The sequence below is a fragment of the Oreochromis aureus genome, linkage group 8, assembly GCF_013358895.1.
Source record: "Oreochromis aureus strain Israel breed Guangdong linkage group 8, ZZ_aureus, whole genome shotgun sequence".
NCBI classification, from domain to species: Eukaryota; Metazoa; Chordata; class Actinopteri; order Cichliformes; family Cichlidae; genus Oreochromis; species Oreochromis aureus.
Window position 1 is genome coordinate 2,387,893 of NC_052949.1, and position 18,637 is coordinate 2,406,529.

At 42.8% G+C, this 18,637-nt stretch overlaps 1 protein-coding gene across 1 annotated transcript in view; it reads right to left on the reverse strand.

The window, feature by feature from the left end:
• grid1b (glutamate receptor, ionotropic, delta 1b) overlaps positions 1-18,637 on the reverse strand; it is a 578,917-nt gene that overhangs the window by 75,698 nt on the left and 484,582 nt on the right. Inside the window, exon 6 of the mRNA XM_039616223.1 lies at positions 5,135-5,308. Within this exon, the coding sequence (XP_039472157.1) occupies positions 5,135-5,308 (174 nt within the window). The remainder of the gene's footprint in view (positions 1-5,134; positions 5,309-18,637) is intronic.

Here is an 18,637-nt window from a genome sequence, read left to right on the forward strand (position 1 = left end):
CCCGACACACACGCACACACACACACACACACACACACACACACACACACACACACACACACACACTTTTATCATGAAGTGACAAAATCAGCTGAGAATAAATTTACGTGACAGAGGACAATCTGCAGGTTTGTTTTGAAATTTGTGTTCAGAAGTAAATCGAAGCTCCAACATGTCTTCACTCTACTACTCTCTTATTCTTCTTTTATTCTACTCTCTAATGTAAAATTATCATTATTTTAACTTTCATGATCAGCTGCATGATCTTCTTCTGGTCAGGTGAACCATCATGTGAACATTTCATCCCTCTGTGATGGGAAAGAACATTAAATTTTATGGATCAGACAATAAATGAATCAATGAATAAAGTTGTTGTTACATTTTATGGCTTCTATCTCTTGCATGTGGTTAGAGAGTGTTACATTTATGAGAAAGCTTCACATTTCATAAGCACTCTCACATCATCTGTGACAGCTGAACTCTGTTACATGAAGCCTGCAGCACGTTTCCATGTGTCACTGAATCACACATCAGTGTCACAGCACACACCTGCAGCCACCTGCTGTGAGGGTCATGTGCTTATTTGTTGGCTTTCTTCCCAAATGTGTAGCACCTACGTTCGGCTGCGCTTTCCTCAGTCGCTCTCTGATCCTCAGAGTTGTTCCTGTTACACTTTATTCAAGTCTGCACGTGTAGTTTGTGCCCAGAGGTCACAGAAAGCGGGCATGGACGTCCACCTGGAGCCTGATGATTAACTGTACATCACTCAGATCTGTCCTTGGTTTACTCCTCTGCCTGCTGTGTGCTGAGCCCAGTTTGCCCAGTGAAAACTTTTACTTCACTTTCTATTACAGCTTGACTCCCACTTATATTCATTGCACTGACCTGATCCCGATGGGATTCTTTGAAAACATACACAGCTAAAAGCACACCATCCTTCCTGTGCTGCACCAAAGAACATTTAACCCTCTCTTACACAAAATAGTGAGACACCTCCCTCTGAGTGAACGCACAGCGAAGCCGGCAGAAGTCAAGAAGAAGGAAGTCACAGCAGAGGAGGGAATGAAGCGGAGCATGGGATGGAGACGAGACTGCTTATTAAGTTAAAAATGACAGACAAGTAAAATCAGCCAGAAAGGATGGAGAGGAAGAAGAAAAGGGAACAGGACAGGAAACAGGTGAGGAAAAAGGACACATAAGATAATATTCAGAATAAAAGGAAAACTTTTAATCACTGACAGACAAGAACAAGGTGAAGGAGGATATGAAGGTTTAAAGATGAGAAAACAACACCTGAGAGAAAGACAGGAGAGCGAGAGCGTGACCTCTGCGGGCCGACCCCGCCGTGATGTCGGACGTTTGGTGAAACTACAATCATCTCCACAAATGTCAAAATCAGGCAGGGACAGAGACAGCATTTGTCCTGAATTACAGTAATTGTTCTGTTTGCCGTCTTTAAATGTCAGCCGCGCGTCACGGTGCTTTTTCACAGCTGGGAATAATCGTCAGTTCGTCTGTGTGTGTGTGTGTGTGTGTGTGTGCTCGAGCTTGCACAGAGTTTATTGTGCGCCCTCTGTATGTCAGCGAGATAAACTTGAATTTGATGGCTTATTTTTCACGAGGCAAACTGAGACGCAGGGAAGCGGCTCGGGTTTCGTACATGATTCATACGTGAGAAAAAACTACAGCTCTGTCAGGTTGTGTAACTGTGCGTAGTTTGAGCGTAAGCAGCGGCCTTTGTGAGGCGTGTCCTGGTTAACTTTTACTGTGATCTAACGTCCATAAATGTAAGCTTCATTTATCTCAAAGTTGGGAAACTCTTCGGGAAATTGCTTGTTTGGGGTCAGGCACTGAGGCTACGTTCACACGTACACGGGTATTTTTAAAAACTGAGATTTTACATTTTCGTTCGTGAAAAACAATCCCATCCACATGTACACGCTAAAAACGAAGTCAAACGCTGTCAAGGACATACAAATCCTAACTGTGTAGAAGTGTTGGCCAATCAGAACTCCAGAAAGCTGGGAGGGAAAGCGTAAACGGGTACTTCTGAAAAGTTTTTGTGTTTTTCTAGAAAGGCAGCTAATTTTGTGGTACTTTTCAAGTGCCTTCATCATTTCAGAGGTTATTAACTGAAGACAGTACTTTGGATTTTGTCTCAGTGGCTCTGTTGGCCTGAACATTTTACGTTAGTCTGAGTGATTCATAATCATAACTCACAGACTCACAACTTAGGAACAGACAAAATATATACAGCATACATGCATTTAATTTAATTTTTTTTAAAAAACAACAATTTTGGGATTTGGGTTGTGAGAGCGTCTGTGTTGAATGTAGAAGTTCTCTGTGACGCCTCCGTCTTTGTAAATGGAGGACAGTAATTCCGTGTAAAAACTGCAGACAGTCAGATTAACAGCAACAGTATTTTGTCACTATCCGCCATTGTAGAAATTCATCTCATGTAAACAATAACGTGGTGCACACCATTGACGTTGCGGGACTAAATCTCCATTTTCCTCGTCCACACGTAAACGCAAAACTGAGTTTTTAAAAATCTCCGTGTTCAGTGACCCAAAACGCTGTTCACATGTGGACGAAAGCAAACGCGCAGAAAAAGCTGCGTTTTCAAAAATACCCATGTATGTGAACATAGATCTTTTTAAAAATTATTTTCTTGGCAGTAAAGGGAGAAAAACACTTGTAATCATAGTCATTACTGCTATTTACATCTTTCACAAAAAGAGTCATTTATGATGGTTTCCAACACGTGGGGGTTAGGGGTCATCGTCAGGGATGGGTTAGACCTCTGAGGGCTATGGACAGATGATGGTTGGGGTAAGTATATGCCTATTAACAACAGTAACCTTGACGACATGGGAGTGACCGTTATGGCATAACCCATCATGATGCCAAAGGTCATCTTAATAAATTAGCCACGCCAGAGGTTTGACAGAGTAGGGCTGAGCGACTCCCTGGGGATGAGAATAGGCTGGCATTTATGTCCTTGCCTCGAGGTATATGGAGTACATGGGTCCGTTACACAAAAATCAATCAAAAGATCTCAATATTAAAAGTCTTGCACGTGACTGTAAAGTACAAACTTTAGTTTCTCAGTAGTAGATATTCTGTGTTTTTCCACAGAGTACAGCTCGACACACTAATGCAGAACTGTGGTTTTCTGCAACAACAATAAAAAAAATCGAGGTCTTTTGGGAGAAGGCTGATGAAGATGGAGCTAGTGAACAAGGGGGAAAGGAGAAGGGCCCACAGGAGGTTTGTGGCGAGAGAGGACATGCAGGCGTTGACAGTGGAAGAGTCAGAGGACAGGAAGTGATGGAAACAGATGGTCTGTGATGTCCTCGTGGTTGTTTTGGGTCATCAGCGAGTCTCTTGTAGTGAAGTCTGTCTAAAAGTTTGTCCTCATTTAACATTAAGCTGATATTTGGATGCTGGAAGCTGATCTGACAGCCCTGGTACACTCGGTGCATGTGCACAGTATTTGAGTGGGCGGCTGAATTTTATGAATGTGCTCATGAATTTATGGATGTGCAACAGTGATTTGTGCAGCAGAAAAAAGTTTCAACCCCACAAGTTAAGATAGGCCCTGTGTGTGTGTGTATTCACCCGGGTCACCATCACAAAACAGGACGTACGACAAGTGGAGAGAATAGTTTGACTGAGGAGGTCTAGAAGACAGGAAACGAAACTCTTCTTCAGAGTACTGATTTTGCTACTCATCACATTTCTCTTTTTCACTTAACTGAATAATTTGCACCCACTAATTACTCAATTCATCCCATCAGATTAATAATTAGTCCCTTTGAATTACTGCTTTATACCCTCAAACATTTTAATTCATTCTGTAAAACAGTCATTCATTCAGCACTCTCATTATGGACCGCTTTGATGAGCGAAACAGATACATGTGAATCTTCATGTTTGGCTGTGAAACACATCTCTGTGGTATTTTTGCCTTTGTTTGATGAAGGTCTTTGTGTCCTCCGGAGGACAAAAGGCTGAGGACAGATGGAGCCATTTGAAAAAAAAAAAATGGAGACAAATTCCTCAGAATAAATTAAACACTGACCACACAAACTGTTTGAAAACACAAATTCCTAAATCGTAATGACTTCTCCAAAGTGTTCCTCCAGACAGAACCTGGACTCCAGTGGATGTTTCAGTGTTTATTCCCACTATTGTTGTTTTTTAAAGTATCCTAACATTGGGAAAAAGTGCTGGTAAAGTGCATTACATGTTGCAGAGGTACCACTTTGTATCAACTCAGGTCTAAGTCATCATCAGTGACGACCCGAATCCTAACTCAGACCCATTCATGCACACTCATCATGTGCAGGTATGCCAATTAATTCTGGTGATTCTTTGAACTGTTCTTTTGCACAGTGCAATCATTGTACACCATACATCTTTAATACGTTTAAAAAACAAGAATTGGGTCCCCAATTTTAAATTTATTTTGGATTTTCCCTGATCCACACAGGTTCAAAAGTATGCATACAGGCTAAAATATATTCATACATGCCCAGTAATATTTGGGTAAATGTCCCTTAGCAAGTTGCACCACAGTCGGATGCTTTTGGTATCCATCAGCAAGCTTCTGGCATAATCCTGCACTCCTCTTGGCAGAATTGAGTTAACTTACACTGGGTGGTTTCCTGGCAGAGACACATCCAGATAACTTTTACTTACGTACGGTTGTTTGAACTGATGATCTTGGAATACGTAAACCTTCCAAACTTGTGTAAATCTACAGTTCTCCTTCTACAAGCTTCACTGAGTTCCTTGGACTTTCTGTTGTTCTGAGTCTTCGTCAGTCCAATGAGTGCTGTCAAACCAATCCTTTTTATAGTGCAAAGAGAGACTACCAGCTGTAGCCAGTCATGATCACTATGAAAAGGATTTAGGCCTTGGCTCGTTGGGTTAAAAGACATTGCAGAACCTTCAGCACCACTTATTAAAATATTTGTTTGTATGTATATATTTGAGTCTGTGTGGATTAGAGGAAACCCCACATTTATAACAGAACTCAGGGAGGCATGAGTTGAAAGCTGGCACTACTTTCTGCCATACCAGAACCTTTACTGCACGCTGAGCTGAATTTGTATTTATTTATTACCTCCAGGTTCTGCAGGTGTCCTTCCTGCGGGTCACACAGCAGCGAGGAGATCCGGTGGTTCTGCCTCATGCAGCGGGTGCTGCTGTCCTTCAACAAGGGAAATATCTGCCGGATCACCGTCATGCGCCCCAGTGCACTGTGGGTAAGCTCCAGGATCTCTGTGTCGCTGATTTCCTGTGACGACGGGACAAAGTGAAGGAGATGTTATTGACCTCGCTCTGTCTGCTTGTCTGCATATTAACTGCTGGAGGTTGAGTGTTTATTGTCTCCCGAGAAGCTGGATGAGGGTTTGGTGAGAGCCAGATGCTGATTGTGGCAGATTTCTCGAGTGTTGTGTGACGAGTGTTTGTTTTTGAACCCAACGCCTGATGAACAAAATGATGTTTATTTCATCTGCCGTGTTAATTAATTACAGAGAATGTGAAGTTTTACGAAGAAAACCAAATGTCAGTGTCAAGCTAAACGGGAAGGACGGTGCACGCGAGCCATTAAAAAGCTTCTTTTATGCCTAATTGCTTTGACGAGAAGAAAGCCAATTATTTTCTGTGAGGTGTAATTACAGATAGCCTTGGTCGAACTCTAAAAGCATAATTAAAAATATCTATGAAGAATATTAGGTTTATTATGTTTTATAACACCGAACATAATTACAGTCTACATCTTAAGTAAAAACAAACCCAGTGAGCACTTGCTGCAGTTTGTTTTCTATTAGAAAGGTCCACTTTCTTCTATTTCTGTATGTAAGTCGCCTTCATCCAATTAAAAGTGAACCTGTAAACAAAAGTCACGCAGACTTGTAGCTCATTTATTGCACGGGTTTGAAAACATGTCATTCTGTCAGGCCAAAGGGTTTAAAGTCAAAACAAGCTGGATTCCAGGTAATTGCAGCGATGGCATTAAGTTCAGTTTGCAGGCTGAAGTATAGCTCCTCTCCCTCCTGCTGAACACACAAAGACGTACAAGAGCCTCTGTGCTGTTTCCGTACACGGCATATCGAAGGTGGACAAAGCCTCCGGGCATGAAAGGGAACCTTAAGCTGCTTAAACCTGCTTTCTTTTTGGTGGCCACCAGAGGGCGATTACTCCTGCTCCAAAAAACATGTGAGCTGTGTGAGCGGTGTGACCTTTGACCTCGGTTTGGTATTCTTGGGCATAATGAAAATCATGCTGGCATTTACAGCAAACTGGACATGTGTGTGCTCTGGACTGTGGAGATGCTCACTACTGATTAAACCTGTGGAATTTACCAAAAGTACTTTTTATGGCCTAAAGAACAAAACAATGAAAAAAGGCAATATTATTACTGAGCTCCTGACACTGCTAATAAAAATCATTATTCCACGGATTTTATTTATTAAGGTGCATCCTGTCAAACTATGAAGTGGAATCAGACTAGTTGAGCCAGGCGTTACAGCCGCCCTCTCTTCGTTCCTGTTTACAGTCTGGAATAATGTTCCTGAGTAGGTGTGAAGCTTCTGATGATCAAGTTCATTCACTTTGTTTACTTTCAACTCTTTTCTGTACATTTTTGTGCTGGTTTGCAAAAAGCGCTCTCAGCGAAGTCAGCAGGAGGATGCTCGACGCGACGATATCAAAATTTCCCCCTCAGTCTGTTTGAGCTAAATGTGATGAATAAAGTCAGATATTTGGGTCAGATCGTCAGGAATTATCTGCCTGATGATGACCAAGTGCGGCCCCAACAAACCAACAGTGTGCTGTGCTTCACTCTGTGCAGCTTGTTTGGGGTGTGTGAAGGTGACACATGAAAAACATGGCCTGAACTCCCAAAGTTGAAATGTTTGCGACTCGTAAAGTTCTCATGTTCTGTGCAGATTTGGATGATGTTGCTTAACACATGAAAACTGATTTTATGGTCAGATACTGAAGCAGAGACTAAGTGGAAGCTGTACAGACGCTGGTATCGTCAGCAGAGTACGAGCTCAGCTATGGTGGAACAAAAAACTTTTAGGCCAAAGTGGGCTCCGTTCAGATTTGACTGGTCATCTAAATGAGTGTTCATTTAGAACAGGGGTGGGGGACTGCAGGCCTCGAGGGCTGGGGTCCTGCAGGTTTAGACGTGTCAGCTGATTTAAATGGCTAAATGACCTCCTCAACATGTCTTGAAGTTCTCCAGAGGCCTGGTAATGAACTAATCATTTGATATGTAAAACCTGTAGGACAGGAGTCCCCCCCCCGTCTGAATAAGTGCCCAGAGGTGCATCACAATGGCCGCCAAGAGGTGCGCCTTGTTTTAGAAGGACTCTCACATCGTGTGCCTCAATTTTCTCTCGATTACGCGGCATTTGTCTTGTTTCTAGAAACACTGAGGTTGGAAGGATTACGTGTTCGTGTTTTTCGTTCTCTTCTTTTTATATTGATATTGATTGTGACTGAATTATAATTCTTTGACTTATTTTGATATATAATTTAAAAACTTTAAGTGACGGCTTTTAGCTACGACCGAGTGTTTCATGCCACGCTTTGATGCTTGATTGATCGCTGACTGACTGCAGGGACTCGAAGAAATCCAATTCAGACCATTTGGTGGCACTTGGCACCACAGAACCGAGGCGCCGAAATGGATGCAATATTACAGGGCATGGTAATGACCTGCATTCAGGCAGAAGCAGATTTAATGGGAGGGGGGTGCTGATTCTGACAGCGACTGGGAGGGAAGCTGGTGATCACGGAAAGAATCAGATAAGAGGTTTGGAGGGCAGTTATTTGGTGAAAAACACAGTGTGATGTAGCTTTCAGGAACAGGTAATGGTGCTGTGAAGAAAGATGGGATCCTGACCGAGAGCACACGGCGCACAGCTTACTGCAGCTTATTCAGAAGCAATGAGGCTGTCGGTTAACACTTCAGATGATAGAAAACACGCCACGGCGAGCTGTTTATCATAGCCCGCTGTTAGACCGGTATTATACAACTGCTGTTAGGCGTTATTAAGCAACACAAGTTTCTACCATGAGTGCAGCTCATTACACAGCAGAAAACAAAATTGTCAGACTGATGAAAAATGGGAGGGCTCTGCAGTGTGGGGATGAGCTGTGTGTGAGCAGATATCAGCAGGTTCACGGGAGAGAGCTGCTCTCATACATCCTTACATGATTACTGTGGGATATTAGCATGCTAACACGTCAGCGCAGTTTATTCAGACGGTGCCGGCTCAGAAGTTTCCTCAAGGTGCTGCATAATGTGAGGTTCAACATCAGAGTCGTGCAGGACAGCTTTGACCTGATGATGCAATGCAGGAAATGTCAGAGAATCAACAATATTATTATGATTCTTCCTCAGGGAACCATGAAGCTCTGTGTTAGATTTCATGGTAATCAACTCAGCTGATCACCAGCAGGGTCCATCCTGTGGGAAGCACGCATGACTTCACGGACGCCAAAACAGTCGGACTGTGTGGTTTAAGACCCGAGTGCTCTGACAATGCCAAGACTACTTACTTAAAATGTGTTTACAGAAGAAATAAACATGTTTACAGCCCGAGACAAAAAAACTTTTAGTCTTAATGGATAGTTTAGTCAGTCAGTTTTAGGCCTTTTTTCATATTATAATGGTCTTGTTTGTGTAGTTTGCACTTCAGTGAGTTCTGTTGATAGTGAGTTCTGTTTCCCCGTTTAGTTCTCGTCTGCCCAGTTTCATCCCAGGTCTGTGTTGGTTACGGTGTCGTGTCTTCAGTGTGTCACGTCCCCTGCAGTTAAGTCTTTAGGTTAGTGTTTAGTTTTGTATCCCTTCCCCTTTGTTTTTGTACCTTTTCATCAGCCTCTAATAAACGACTCGCCATTTCCTAAATTATAGTTTTGTTTCCAGGTGTCTGCATTTGGGTCCTCCTCCTCTCACCACACGGTGAGGGAGGGCACCGTGTGATTACCAGGATGGTGTTTTCATAATGTTCAGAACACTGAGTTTAGAAAGCCGTGACTTTTCACCCTAATTTACTTTGTAGTTTGCACGTTATTTGCTCAGCTGTAAGGCCGTGTCCAAAGTTCTTCACATGTAGCCGAGGCTAGCGTCCAACACCGGCCCCCTGATGGGCATTGATGGTGTATTTGTGTAAAAGTTGCAAAAAGAAGCACCTGAGACAAACCAGCAAAGACAAGTAGCTAATACAAGCAAAAACACAGCTGGGACGTGACAAAGAGCTGTTATTAGCTGGTGCTAGTTATTGCTAAGGCAACACATATTAATCTTCTATAAACCGGCTGATTCTCTGTTAACACAGTGAAGTGAACTGTAGTTATAAAAGCCTTCAAAAACTCTGCTGCTGGAGACTTTTAAACGTAAGTGTCAAATTGGACTAATTAAACAAATAAAACTGAGAAAATTAAATATTTTTTTAAAAATTACAATGATGAAATCTCTGTGCTCTTCTTGCTTTGACAGCTTGATTACAGAGGGATGAGCCTGGATTAATAACAGACACTCAAAAATCATGGCACGCTTCAACACGAGAACTTGGAACCAGTGTCTTACCCTCAATTTATTTGGGTAAATGCAGAGTGAATTTTAATTAAAATCACAGTAAAATAATACATTATGGAGTGTTTTTTGCAGTTTGTAAAATAGAACTTGGGGACTAATCGGGTGCAACTTTATTAAATGTCTTTATTGTAATAAATGAGCTGAAATTAACTCACAGTTTGGAGTTCATTTGTTACGAGCATGATTAGTCTTCAGTTTGCTTTTTACCTACTAATCCACTGCTGGAAGACTTTCCCTGCTCTCATTACCTGCACTCCATTAGCCTTGGCTTTCCTTCTGTGGTGATGGACGGAGATAAGAGAAGGAAGAAAAGGAAAACCGGGAGAAAGAAACGGGTCCCTGATGGATTTAGCCGTCGATGCAGATGGATTGTTTAACAGCCACACCTGCAGCAGCTGTAATGTAACCTGGGGTTGATTCATGTTCACAAAGAGTATGATTTGCATTTCAAAGAGAAGAACGGGTGTCATTTACAGTTAGAGTCCATTTTCATCTCATCTGCACCAACTGTTTTCCATTATGTACTGCAGGTAATTAGCTTTTGTTCAAAATTAACTCTTTTTTTTTAACACAAATGACTGTTCAGACCTACAAAGACTAGAAAAGCACAAGTGAGGAGTTGGTGAGAGCTCCTTTTGTTAGTTTCTTTTACTCTGTGGTGTCAATTAGGGGTGAAAGGTCTCTGAAAGTTCCTCTGTCCTGGGGAAGTGAAGAGTTGGAGTCGGTACGCTGTTACAACAATAAATGTCCCATCAACAGCTGATGGGAACATTAACCGATGATAAATTTACACAAAGCTGGTGAGTGGAATAAAAACCAGAGAAAGCAGAATATTGTGACTGGACCTTCTACAGGTCTTGATGCATCCTCAATCATTCAGGTAAGTAAATCCCCAAAACTTGATTCTGTTCATCTGGACGTAGCGTGTTCAGTAGTAGAAACATGTCGTCACTCATCCAAGGGACTCCTTCAGTCTCAGCTGACTGCAAGACTAAAGGACTGAAGTCATTATGCAAATGTACTGTTTGTAAGACTGGGGAAACCTGCAGTCAGCTGAGACTGAAGAAGTCACTTGGATGAGTGACGACATGTTTCTACTACTGAACACGCTACGTCCAGATGAACAGAATCAAGTTTTGGGGACCTTCTACATTTTCTTCTGTTAGGGTTCAATGTTGAGAGAGGAATCCATAAATAACCACAGATCCAGGCGTGTGCAATTTAGACGGCATTTTAATGAACACATGTGTGAGTTCAACAACCCAATCAGTATTGAACTGTCTTTACCATATTCAGACAACGGTTTTATAGGGTTAAGATAGTACAGCCCCCTTTTCTGTTGCTAGGCAGATTTAATACAGCATACGTCAGCTCAAAACCACAAATGTTCTGTCAACAACCTTTAACATAGTTTTAAAGAACATTGTCTTCGGGTCGGTACTTCCCCTCAGCTCGTCTTCGCTGTCGCTTATCTCCTGGGACATCTGTTGCACTTCCTCTAAGTACGTCGGCACAATTCTGCCTTTGCAGCAAAAACACATCTTCACTTCTGCCCTACCAAAATAGATCTATTATGGTGTGTATGTGTGTGTGTGTGTCTGCAGTGTATGCTATGTATGTGTCATGACCTCTCCTGCACTCCGGCTCACCTCACACCCCTCGTCCTAGCCAGACATAAGGCCTGTGCTCGTGCACAGCTGAACTATGTGTGACTTCTAAATGTCACACTCAACTGATGATACTCAAACCATGAAGGAAACTTACTCAAACTGAACATAAATGAAACTTAAGACTTACTCAAAAGGATATAAGTGATAAATGATACAAACTTAACTCTTAGCTCTAAAGAATATAAGGATATAAGGATATAACTCCAGGCATATGTCATATAAGCAGGTGTGTTGCAATTCCTTTCAGAGCTCCTGTCCTCCTCGCCGTGTATTGGCAGATCATAATGCCCGCCAAGAGTTTCTGAACTTCACTTGACCAGGAGCCACAGCTCTTTAATAAGCTCCAATGCAATCATGTATAAAAGATTAAAATCATTTTCATAACACAGGTTTTCCTTCTCAGATCTGCCAATATGTTTGCTCCTCCTAATATAGTCTAACAGCAACCCCAAGCAAAACAATTTGAACTTTCCCCTATCAGTGATCCCTCTAACTAAGTGTGTGTGTGGTTACGTGTATGTCCGAACCAAGACTATGTATGTGTACTCTACTGAATTAATGTTTTGATCAAAAGCCTCTACTAAAAGCTTAAATCAAAGATAAATGCATAATAAACACCCTACTCTTTGGCTTGCACTCGCTCTGCTTTCGGTTTCACTTCTGCAAAACCTGCCTTGCAGACGCATTTCCTGTCAGCCTGCAGTCAGCTTCTCACCCACTGAAGACTTCAGTATAAGAATACAAAACATTCAAAAACCTTTAAATTATAGATTCAACTCAACAATTTAAAGTGGTTCTTACTGGACCTATAATAAAGACTTATATAATACCAATATATTTGAACATCTGAAGGCATCTGAATGCAACATCACTCTCAATCATGAAATATTAATGATGATTATACTAATAGCAGCAAATAATAGCAGGAAAATATTTCTATTCCTCTCACTTCTGAGGTATGGCAACAGCACTAAGCAGCACAACATTACACCGTATTATCTTTAAACAGCTCATTGTTGCCATTGTGTTTGGGAATATTGGGATCAGACATGTATTTACCTTGCTAAACTAGCCTAACATTTACCATCAACATAGTCTGAGAGTGCGGTGAAATGAAAGGAAGGAACTGTGGTGAACCAGCCATCGAGCATCTGTGGGATGTGCTGGACACACAAGTCTGATCCATGGAGGACCCACCGCACAATGTACAGGACTTAAAGGACCTTCAGCGTCTAATGAAGCTGCTGGCATCAACCAATATCAGGCAGATGGCTTATGATATAAAAAATACTTAAAATTCAACAATAGGCTGATTTTTTGCCATATATTAGCTTCCTCTTGGTAAGGTTTGAGGAAGTGGTGGGTGGTCTGGACGTACGTATAGAGTAGATCAACTGGCTGTTTAAATTCGATAAGTGAATCATAGTGAAAGAAAACCGACGCCTCACTTTAGATTCTTCACAAGATCCTGTGAAAACACAAACCTGTGAGATTTCCTAACTTTTTCTCATCTTGTATGGGAACTTTATCTGTCAGTATCAGCTGAACAAAACAAGTAGAAAGGATTGATTGGCTCAACTTGGAGCAGTTTTTTCCCCTTTATTGCCAACACAAGTCATCCAGTAGCTTACAAACCAATCTGGAAGCTCATTGTTAGATACCACAGTGCCTAATTACAGCCTGTACTTTCAGCCTGTTAGTTTAGTTCAATATTTAAACTTTCTTATCAATCCTACTCGTAGGATTGATCGTAGGAGACTAACAACTACACCATACAGGTTGATACTGACTCGTGTTCAGTATTTTGCTGCTGCCCTGCTGTTTCCACCCGTCCACCACCCGTCATCCATCTGTGTTTTCCAGGGAGATCTTTACTCACTGTTCTCAACAGTATCTGTAAAATACTAGCCAGGAGTGATGAGCTGCAAATGTTTTCTGTCAGCAGATTAGTTTATATCTGTTTTCTTCAACTAATGAGTGAAAAAGCACAGGACTCTTCTTTCAGCTTCTTCTAACTGACACGTGAGGATTTTTATTCTGAAGCTGATCACGGACGCTTTGCGCCGAGTTATTAATGTTCGTCGGATCAAACTCGACTGTCTGACCGCTAGGCTTCACTGCTGTGCCTCTCACCGCCAGCCCTCCCTCACTGCCCGCTCTTTTCCCCTCTGGTTAATTATTGTCCTCATCGCTCTTCACCTCTTTCTCTCATTACCGTTACACTGCCTCCCTCTACAGCTCTGTTCTCGACTCTCTCCTCCCTTCTGCTCTCTCAAAGTCTCTGTCCCTCTCCAGGTCTTTTTAATTGGCATCAGTGGTGTTGTCTGGCTGTTTGTGTTGCCAGCAGACAGAGGGTGAAAAGGCCATTCTCCTTCTGTTGACAGCATGCCTCGCTTTGTACTTTAGTGCCACCCAGCACTACGCTGACTGTGTGGTTATTTGAGCAGGGCTTTCTGGCAAAGATTACAATACCTGGGAAAAAAAGTGAAATTTATAGCTGAACCCTGCAGATTCAGAGGCCTTTACGTGCTGGAAACAACCTAAAGTGCTATAAAACAAACTTTTCATGGAGCCGTTTTCTGCACCAGCAGATTTTCTCGCTTTGCTCAAAATGCACAAACAGACTTTTGATAATTCACCGATCCAATCAGTGACATCAAACAGATTGTTATTGGTTGTGTTTACTGAACCATTCATTGTAGTGGAGGTCTCTCAGTCCAGTCTCAGTCGTGCACCCATGCATGGAAAAGATCTGGGCACGGTGACGTCACCCACATGTTTGTAGACCGTGGTTGCTGTTTAGAATCCTTGAATTTGGTATTTTGGACCTCAGGATCTGAGTTTGTTGAAGCCAGAAGACACTGCATCTTTGAGGGGGTGGAGTGTGAAAATATCAGCTCATTAGTGCTAAAATATAAATAAGACAGTAGGCACGGACTTATTGGATGGTCTCTTAGCGCAATTAAAGATTCAGTGATTCATTTATGTGTCACATTAATGCTATAAAAACATTTCAAAGGGGACCAACAACACCTCCTTCATGAATCACCACCTTATGGTGGTGGAGGGGTTTGTGTGTCCCAGTGACAGCAGGGGCTATGTTGTTGGAGGCCTTTGCCCCTGATAGGGTCTCCCCAGGCAAACTGATTTAAGTGCCCCCCATGAAAGAAAATCAAAGGACCAGTTCATGCTGTCCAGGTCAGGATTACCAGGCCTACACTCTGGAGCCCAGCCTGAGGGAGCCTACCTCCAGGCCGGTCTTCGTCTGTGAGGTGCAGCCCTTAGAGCTGACATGGCCTTCTGTATCCTCAGCACCAGCAGGAGGCGCCATCAGGGTCAGGTGCAAAGTGTGTTGGGCAGAAGCTTAGATTATAGATTATACTCAGATGCTGACACAGACATGGAGAGCTGGAGGTCCTACAGCAGTAGTGTCCAAACCCAGGCCTCGAGGGCCGGTGTCCTGCAGGTTTTAGATGTGTCCATCACACTGATTTAAATGGCTAAATGACCTTCTCAACATGTCTCGAAGTTCTCCAGAGGCCTGGTAATGAACTAATCATTTGATTCAGGTGTGTTGACCCAGGGTGATCTAAAACCTGCAGGACACCGGCCCTCGAGGCCTGGAGTTGGCCAAGCCTATTCTACAGCCATCATGGTTATCCTTGGTTATGGTTATACCCCTTGAAGTTTACTGCCTGGGCAGCATCACTGGCAGCCAAGCGAAGACTGGCAGACAATTTCAGAAAATGGATGGATGGATGGATGGATGAATGGATGGGTGGATGGATGGATGGATGGATGGATGGATGGATGGATGGATGGATGGATGGATGGATGGATGGATGGATGGATGGATGGATGGATGAATAGATGGATGGATGGATGAATAGATGGATGGATGAATGGATGGATGGATGGATGGATGGATGGATGAATGGATGGATGGATGGCACCACAGAGGTCTGGTTCAGGGACTGCAATGACCTGATGAGAAGTCTAGCAGATAGCTAATGGCTCTTAATGGATAACTTTAAGCCTTAGAACATTTTAAACAGAAGCGTTATAAAAACACTCCTGTACAGTTTTTATAAAGGGGGAGATTAGCTATAGAGACCAGCTGTAAACATAGCAGTCTGTGGAAATTGATTCACTTACACTTCGTTTGCACTTTGTATTTTTCAGCCCTGCGTTTGCCATCGATGAGATAATCAGGGGAAATATCTGCCAGCATCCGAATGGAGATTTCTGGAAACTGTTTAATCTAAATGTAAAATCTGACCAGAAGTATTATGATAATAATTTTAATTTAAAATGGCGGCTTAAATGATGAATTTATAACTGAAAAACCTAGTCTGAGGCCTTTTAATAGTTAACAATTAATAATCCGTTTCAAACAAACTGTAACCTTCATGTCGCTGCATTTAAAATCACTCTGGAGTTTTTGTTCACCTGTTGTTGTGGTGTGTGTTTGTGGGTCTGCGTTACACAATGAAGGTGAAAGTCTTTTCCGTGTACCTGAACACTACGCGGGGAGGTGCTGACAGCAGACGGGAAGAAGGAAAGAGGAAGGAAATGGAAATTAGCTCGTCGGCAGTGTCTACCTGTCGGCAGGACATCTGACATCTCACTGCGCCGCCACCCAGGACTTGAAACTACCTCTGTTACCTGCCTGAGCTCGGTGACACACTACACACAGAGGCTGCTAAAACTTTAGAGCAAAGTGGGAAACAAGGACAGAACGGTATTTATGAAGCAGGTTGGAGGCTGGAGAGCTGATTTCACATGATGTTTGTGTGGAGGAATGAGGGGGAGGAGGCACCATGGTAACAAGGAAACTGGTGCTGCTCTTATCTATGGAAAAGGTCAATCTTTACCTGTAAGGTTCACACCAACACGCTTCATGTGGTTTGCATTCATGAAAAAGTAAGAAAATGCTCTGGATGTCATCGCTTCATCAGGTAGTGGCCTTCTGCTTACACTAGAGCCCACCACCATGAAGCCCAGTGTGACACAGCCAGAGAAGACTGGGGTGCAAACTCCAGGTTGGGAATGAGTTGCTGCTCCAAGTGGAGGAGTTCAAGTACTTCAGGATCTTGTTCACAAGTGAGGGGAGAGCGGAGCGAGGGACTGATAGATGGATAGATGTGTGAATGTGTGTCAGATGTGATGAAGAGAGAAACGTGACAGTGAAGCTTACTGGTCAATCTGCAGTCCTACCCCCACCTATGGTCATGAAAGCAGATAAAAGTGGATGGAAGCCGCTAGTCTTCCACATCAAAAGAAGGTAGCTGAGATGGTTCAGGAAGCCTGCTGGACACCTGGATCTATCCCTGGGGTAGATCCAGGACAAGCTGGAGAGATTATGTCTCTCAGCTTGCTTTGAAATACCTCAGTGCCCCCCCAGAAGAGCTGGAGGAGGTGGTTGTGAGAGACGGAGGTGTGGGGGTCTCTGATTAGACCGCTGCCTGGTTAAGAGATGAAACTGGAAACCCACAAAACTCCTATACCAAATAAGTGAAGGATCAAATCCCCACCAGTAAAGTGTACATTTTAGGACATCCTGAGGTCTCAGGAAAAAAGTCATCAGGTCTCAGACAACTCTCAGTCGTCATGTCTCAAAGACCTGACGACTTTTTGTCTGAGACCTCTTCCCAGTTTTACTTCTGAAATGGTGCCTCTCTAATATCCAATCACTGACCTGTTGCCAATGAACCTGATTGGCTGCAAATGTTCCTCCAGCTGTTTCTTTTTAGGACCACTTACCTTTCCTGCCTTTTGTTGCCTACCATGATCTCTCCAGCAGTGAAAATAACATGAAAACATCATTTTTAAAAAACTTAAATTAAATTTGGATAATTAGGAAATCCAGAAATCATACATGCAGTAGACTGAGTTTCCCCACTTCTTTTCATGGGAAGTTTAAATCCCACATTAATGAAGATAATTGGAATATTTTGAGGAATATTTCTATGTAAACATCATAATTTGCTGTTAATATAATTAAAAGCACATTGGAAGGAGAAGAGGAGGTGGCAAAGTGGAGAAAGTGAGCAATAAAAAATTCTGAATGATTTAAATATTTTCCTTTAATGGGTACAGGATATTATACTACAGACACAGTGTGAAAGGACGAGACGCACGGGCGTGTTTATCAAAGGAAATATGTGTGATCACAAAGACTAACGTGCCAAAAAGCCCAAACACACGCCGCAGGATCTGAACATTGTTTCAATCTTCTGGTTAATTAAAAACGCAGTAATTAGCTGAATGATGACTTTGAAATAAAGGAGATAATTTGAAGTGAATGAGGAGGCTGTTACCAAGCTGGGAGCTGAAAAATGGGGGAAAAGGGAATCTGGCACTGAAAGTAAAGCTCTGAGGTTTTTGTATTCAGCCTTCAGCAGATGACACCAACAGCCGTCTCTGAATTATGCTGTTAACACTTGTCAGCTCAGTTAATTGGCTGGGTCGCTGCCTGAATATTGATACTGGGAGCAGAGTGAGCAATTAAAAAGGAAAGATAATTTAAAACTATAAAAAAATAAACCTGTAACCAGTTGGCAGGAGCGGGCAAGTCGGGAGAAGTCGCGGCTCTGGAGATGTCGGTATTTTGTGACTGAACACAATCCCGGTGGAGGGTGCTGTCATTTTCTCTTTTCACCCCCCCTCATTTCAATTTTACTTCCAGCATGGAAAGTTGCCCACGCTCGCTGACCCCCGACAGAGGGGAGAAAAAAGGCCAGCCGCTGGAGAGAGGCGGCGCCAAACCCACTCAGCTTGTGTTTGTATCCCACATATAAATGGTTTCCATCAGAACAAGCACACAGGACGGGGCTCTTTAACTTATCTGCCTTTTTGTTCTCTGTGCAGCCCGTCCCCGCTGTTCTGGTCCAAAATCAGCCGGAATGAAAGCAACATCATCAAAACCCAAAGCCGACATGGCGAGAAAACCTTTCCAGAGGAAACCAAGTTCGGTAGTTTTTGGTGCGCTGTGACCTAAATGATGCTTTAAAGAAGCTCATTTGTGTTGTTTTCAGAGCAACATTTAAATCGGGCTGGGATTTTATCCAAACCGATGCAGACGTGTCGGGAGAAACGGTTAAAGCAACGAGCTAAAGAGGTTAGCTCCATTCAGAACTGGAGAAGATTTGTTGAAGAGCAAAGAACAGCACAAAGCATGAAAGATAGGGCTTTGTCAAAGGAGTCGGACATGAGTGGAAGAGTCAGTGAAGCTCACTTCTGTCCGATGACAGTGATACCGAGGTGAGGCGTGGCTCTTTTAAGCGGATCTAACGTCGTTGGAATCAAACTGAATAAACTCTCATATCATGTGGAATGT